This window comes from Miscanthus floridulus, chromosome 10 (assembly GCF_019320115.1).
Source record: "Miscanthus floridulus cultivar M001 chromosome 10, ASM1932011v1, whole genome shotgun sequence".
In the NCBI taxonomy this organism is placed as follows: domain Eukaryota; kingdom Viridiplantae; phylum Streptophyta; class Magnoliopsida; order Poales; family Poaceae; genus Miscanthus; species Miscanthus floridulus.
The window spans coordinates 141,764,210-141,770,739 of record NC_089589.1 but is presented as its reverse complement, the minus strand read 5'-3'; the positions used below and the strand labels follow the sequence as shown (position 1 = coordinate 141,770,739).

Sequence of the window (6,530 nt, the reverse complement as noted above, 5' to 3'; positions counted from 1 at the left end):
CATGTGACCGGCCACAACTGCATGTTGTCTAATTCTCATAACAGAGGACAAAATGCAATTGAATTTAAAGATTCTACTATCATTTAAATCGGAGATGTCGTACCATTGTTTTAATTTGCTGACCTAAGCCCAAACTAATAATGCGTATAACTGTACATATACCAAGGAAGATCACAATTATCATATCCATGTGGGGTTTATCAAATGTTACAAAAAAGGATCTTTGTTCGTTATATATGTAGTAGGTATATTCACCCCATTTTATGCATGTCTTGGTTCTGTACGTGTTAAAGACAGGAAAGGCCGCCGCATGCATCACTACTGGAAACAGAGACTTTGCCGAGTGCAAAATTCTTTGCCGAGTGTCAAAAATCGGGCACTCGGCAAAGAATTGCACTCGGCAAAGAGTTCTTTGCCGAGTACCGGGCACTCGGCAAACAAGGGATGTCCTAGTTTGTAAGCATCGTACGTGACAACGTGCACGAAATCTTCTGAAATTTTTATCATAGCCTCCACATACGATATCACGACATCTCAACAAGTTTCATGATTTTCGGACTTCGTTTGTTTTTTATAGAATTTAAAAACACTTCGCACGCAAGTTCACGGTGATGTTTTGTGAACAAGATGTCCGAAATTTCGGGTCTGTTCCTGGATACGGCCTCATACTACACTCAGTAACATGACTATCAATTTTTGAATCATTAAATTCTATTATTCGTACCACGTGCAGTTCAAATTTATATTTTTCGAAAAAATTCAAGTAAACGAAATAAAGTAACTAAATATATCAAAAAGCCACAAAAAGTCCCCAAATTCTAAGGAGGAGTTCCTGGTCCTTTAAAAGGGCTGCACAAAAAACTTAGAGGCCAAAAACAAAAAAAAAATAAAAAAACTTTGCCGAGTGCCGGAAAATGGCACTCGGCAAAGGGGCTCTTTGCCGAGTGTAAAAATAAGACACTCGGCAAAGAGGATTTTTTATTTTTTTATAGAAATTTCCTCTTTGCCGAGTGCCTTCACAGAGGTACTCGGCAAAGGAATTAAAAAAATAAAAAATTTACCGACGGCCGGATCGGAGCACTCGGTAAAGTTGCCTCCTTTGCCGAGTGCCTCCCTGATCCGGCGCTCGGCAAAGGGCGCGGGTGGGGCACTTAGCCGATTTCGGCCGGCCGAGCAGTCCAAGCCTCAGACAGCTAGCCAGCCATCCGCGCCCACGCCGGCCCGCCCCCGCCCCCGCGCCGCGCGCCGCCCTCCGCGGCCATGCCGGCCCGCCCCCGCCCCCGAGCCGCGCGCCGCCCTCCCGTCCCCGTGCGCCGTGCCCGCGGCCGGCCCCGCGCCCGCCAGCCACCGGGCCGCGCCAGCCATCGGATCACATCTCGCCGGAGCCCGCTCGAGGACCTCCGCGCAGCCCATCGCCGCATCGACCTCCTCAAGGTACACGAGTCACAAGGACTCTCTCTGCCCTCCTCCCGTTCGCTATTGATTCGTCATCCATTTCCTCTCCTTGCCCAGGCCGAAGCCGTTATGAACGCCGGTGGCCTCCGCCGCTGCGTCGAGAGCGTCGAGGAAAAGAAGGCCGTGGCCGCCGCATGCGCCGACCTCTCCGACAAGAGCAGCAAGGAGTGTCGGCTTACGAGCGGGACCTCGAGCGCGCCATGGAGTCCTGCGACGACCTCGCCAGGCTGAACGACGATGACCTCTGCGCACGCCTAAACCAGAACGTACATGTCAGTTACCTCCTCTATTTTTTTCGATCTAATCATGCTACTAGCCTATACTGCTTGCGTGCCTCGATCTGATCTGATCTGTTTCTACTGCTATGCACTAACGAGTGCGTCTAATCGCAATTCACAAACAGCTAATGATGTCGAACCACTATAAGTCGTTGGGATGCATACAAGCTCTGTCATTTGTTTTTATTATTCAGGCCAAAAGCATGTTTTAGAATTTTATTTAGGGATTAACCCCGGCTTAATCAGCCAAGATATATGTTTTTGATGATGTTCATCATATATAGATCTAAAAAAGGCAAGAAAGTATCTGGTTAATACATGTAGCTATCCAAATCACTTGTAGGGTAAATTATCAAATCAGTTCCAATTATAGATATCAGCACGTATCAGTACAAAGTTCAGGAACTGTTTTCTTATGTACTGTTATTAATCTACTATTGTGGTGCCACCATGAACCAAATTAGAAGCACATATTGGTAAAGAGTTAAGTGAGCATAAGCATGCTAGAATATATATTCAGCAATCTACACAAATTGAACAAGATATATGTTCATGTTCTATCTATCAGCCACAATGTATCTGCAACCCCTTACTTCATCCGAAACATTACAAAAAAAGGAAGAGCTCTGCAATGTTCATCTCAGTGAACTGTTGCTGTGTTTCTGTACTCTCCCTGCTACCATTACCGGTTTGTAACTAATTAGCACTGTATTTCTATGGATCTTCAGTTTCAGGTGATTCTCCTTAATCATTTGTCCTAATAAAATCCAGGTGATTCTCCTACTATTGCCGCCACAATAATTTTAAAGAATTGTGCTTAAAAGACTAGAGCTATGGCTTGTATTTTTCTGCATCAAGATGCCATCGCATATATTAAAATCCAGAGAATAACAATAAGGTTTGAGAAGCCTCTTTCAGATTATCAGAAAGCAAATGTACAGAGTAGATTTATTATGGTGAGATTGCTAATGGATTAAATATTGTACATGTTCACTACAGCAATGTCGTAATAAGTTCTTATCTTAATTACAGCTTTTGTTCATGTACTGATGTTTCTGCAGGTGTTCAGAGTTGCAAACTAAATATTAAAAATGACTGGATACATGGTTCAGGTAAATCCGCTAGCATTTCATCCATATTTTTTCTGGGTTATTTATAGATTTGGTGATGCAGTGGGCTTCAGTATGCTTTGTGATAGAGCTGGCAGCAATGACCATATATCAGGTATTATTCTTAATGTGTGCAGATCCAATGTTTGTTTGGGGAATAGCTTACATTTGTAGTAAACACCACAAAGATAGCGTTGTTACCTGACCATGGTAAATCGTTTGTCTATTTCTACAATGTTGGTTGTGGTATACCGACCAATTGTTGGTCATTAATATTATGTTTTAGCGACCATTGTTCGACGCTATAGATTGGCTGTGGTACAGTGTTCTTACACGCTTCAATGTACTAGTTGTTTAACTTTAACATTTCCGTTAGCAACAATGGAAACGAGTCAAGGCAGGCAAGACTCCTACCACACTCATAGATTTGCTATTTATCAACGCCCTCGTGTCTTGGTGGCGATGCTTGCCTCGTGAGTTCATCAAGTCATTCATCACACAGCAACAGATCTTCACCGGGAATGCTAGCTTGTCCTGCCGGAGTCATCGGAAACTCATCGCCTTCACCTGGAACACCCAGGATACTCACAAGATCAGCATGTTATCATAAGCGAAACATGTATTTAAGTCTTACTGCTTATTGAAACTTTACGCAATTTAAAAAACTTTACTAAAGCAGTATTATTGTTTGTACCAAAATTGAAATGTCATGTTTGTTCCAATGGTGCATACGTCTCTTATGCTAGTAAAAAAGCACTTCCTAACCATATGTGCAATATGGCCTGCTGCTCATTCTCTTATTTAGCATACCTGTCTAAATAACTCTGCATAAATAACTCTGCATGTAGCACTACTGGAAACAGAGACTTTGCCGAGTGTAAATTTCTTTGCCGAGTGTCAAAAATCGGACACTCGGCAAAGATCTTCTTTGCCGAGTGCTGCACTCGGCAAAGAATTACACTCGGCAAAGATTTCTTTGCCGAGCGCCGGGCACTCGGCAAACACAGGCACTCGGCAAAGGACTTCTTTGCCGAGCGCCAAACTCTCGGCAAAATCTATACACTCGGCATAGGCTGCCCGTGAAACGGCGCCGTGCCACGTCCTTCTTTGCCGAGCGCCTGCGGTTAGGCACTCGGCAAAGATTTTTTTTTTAATTTCTTTGCCGAGTGCCCCAGATCTGGCGCTCGGCAAAGATTTTTTTTTATTTTTTTAAAATTCTTTGCCGAGCGTCTCAGATCTGGCGCTCGGCAAAGAAAAATTTTTTATTTTTAAAATACTTTGCCGAGTGCTCCCTAGACGGCACTCGGCAAAGATTTAAATTTTTTTTTAATTATTTCTTTGCCGAGTGCTCCTGTGTATGCACTCGGCAAAGAGGAAAATTTAAAAAAAAATTAAAACATTCTTTGCCGAGTGCCTGAGGGCTGGCACTCGGCAAAGACACTCTTTGCCGAGTGCCATGCCCCGGCACTCGGCAAAGTTTTTTTGTTTTTTTTGTTTTTAGCCTCCAATTTTTTTGTGCAGCCTTTTTAAAGCACCAGGAACTCCTAGTTACAATTTGAAGATTTTTTTGTGGCTTTTTGTTATATTTAGTTACTTTATTTCGTTTACTTGAATTTTTCTGGAAAATAGAAATTTGAACTGCACGTGGTACGAATAATGGAGTTTAATGATTCGAAAATTGATAGTCATGTTAGTGTGTGTTATGAGAGGCCGTATCCAGGAACAGACCCGAAATTTCGGATATCTCGTTCACGAAACATGTCCGCGAAATTGTGTGTGAAGTGTTTATAAATTCTATAAAATGCAAACGAAGTCCAAAAATCATGAAACTTGTTGAGATGTCGTGATATCATATGTGGAGGCTATGATAAAAATTTCAGAAGATTTCGTGCACGTTGTCACGTACGATGCTTACAAACCAGGACATCTCCACATGTGATATCACATGTGGAGATGTCCTGGTTTGTAAGCATCGTACGTGACAACGTGCACGAAATCTTCTGAAATTTTTATCATAGCCTCCACATATGATATCACGACATCTCAACAAGTTTCATGATTTTTGGACTTCGTTTGCATTTTGTAGAATTTATAAACACTTCACACGCAATTTCGCGGACATGTTTCGTGAACGAGATATCCGAAATTTTGGGTCCGTTCCTGGATACGGCCTCTCATAACACACACTAACATGACTATCAATTTTCGAATCATTAAACTCCATTATTCGTACCACGTGCAGTTCAAATTTCTAATTTCCAGAAAAATTCAAGTAAACGAAATAAAGTAACTAAATATAACAAAAAGCCACAAAAAAATCTTCAAATTGTAACTAGGAGTTCCTGGTGCTTTAAAAAGGCTGCACAAAAAAATTGGAGGCCAAAAACAAAAAAAACAAAAAAACTTTGCCGAGTGCCGGGGCATGGCACTCGGCAAAGGGTGTCTTTGCCGAGTGCCAGCCCTCAGGCACTCGGCAAAGAATGTTTTAATTTTTTTTTAAATTTTCCTCTTTGCCGAGTGCGTACACAGGAGCACTCGGCAAAGAAATAATTAAAAAAAAATTTTAAATCTTTGCCGAGTGCCGTCCAGGGAGCACTCGGCAAAGTATTTTAAAAATAAAAAATTTTTCTTTGCCGAGCGCCAGATCTGAGACGCTCGGCAAAGAATTTAAAAAAAATAAAAAAAAATCTTTGCCGAGTGCCAGATCTGGGGCACTCGGCAAAGAAATTAAAAACAAAAAAAAAATCTTTGCCGAGTGCCTCCCTGATCCGGCACTCGGCAAAGCCGCGGACACCCGGTTTTTGACCGGCCGGGCAGTCACTGCCAGGCAAACCGCGCCAACGCCAGCCCGCCCCGCTCGCCCGCGCCGCCACCGACCGGGCGCGCCCGCGCGCCCGGCGCCTTGCTGCCCGCGCGCCCTGCCTCCGCGCCGTCGCGCGCCGCGCGCCTGCGCCCGCGCCGTCCGCGCGCTGCGCCACGCCTCGCCGCCCGCGCGCCCTGCGCCCGCGCGCCGCGAGCCCTGCGCCCGCGCGCTGCGGCCCGCGCGCCCGGCGCGCGCCCGCGCGCCCTGCGCCCGCGCGGCGCCGCGCCGCCCGGCCGTTGCGCTGCCCGAGCGCCGCGACGCCCTGCTGCCGCCGCCGCCCGGCCGCGCGCTGCCGCCGCCGCGCGCGGCCGCCCGTGCCGCCTTGCCCTCGCTGCCCACGGCCCGGCCGCCGCGCGGTGCCCTCGGCCGGCCTGCCCTCGGCTAGCGCGCCGCTGCCTTCGCGCCCTGCCGCGGCCGCGCGTGCCCCGGCCGGCCTTCCCCAGCCGCGCCGCCCTGACCCCGGCGGCCGGCCCCGGCCGCGCCTTTTTTCGGCCTTGCCCTGCCCCCGGCCGCGCCCCGTGGACCACCCGCCCCGACGCCATCCGTGCTCGACCCCATCCCTGACTCCGCCCGATCCCGACGCCGCCCGCCCCTACCCCGTCGCCCGTCAGGTATGCCTTCTCACTTATTATTGTGGAGGTAGTGGTAGTTGTAGTAGTATTAGTTGTACTAGTGGCAGTATTAGTACAACTAGTGGTAGTATTAGTAGTAGAATTAGTGGTAGTAGTAGTAGTAGAAGTAGTGGTAGTAGTAGTACAAGTAGAGGTACTACTTGGATATATTCTTCTACATGGATTGATATCCAAACTACATGGCTTCTGTTGA

The 6,530-nt window shown here is 46.6% G+C and overlaps 1 protein-coding gene across 1 annotated transcript; it reads right to left on the bottom strand.

The window, feature by feature from the left end:
* Positions 1 to 5,659: 5,659 nt before the first annotated feature.
* Positions 5,660 to 6,247, bottom strand: LOC136489861 (uncharacterized). The gene has a single exon (XM_066486383.1). It carries the CDS (start codon positions 6,245 to 6,247, stop codon positions 5,660 to 5,662), a length of 588 nt encoding a protein of 195 aa, XP_066342480.1.
* Between the last annotated feature and the right edge of the window lie 283 nt (positions 6,248 to 6,530).

Excerpts from the sequence above, each read along its gene's own strand:
- LOC136489861 (XM_066486383.1), bottom strand. The coding sequence starts at position 6,247 with ATGGCGTCGGGGCGGGTGGTCCACGGGGCGCGGCCGGGGGCAGGGCAA.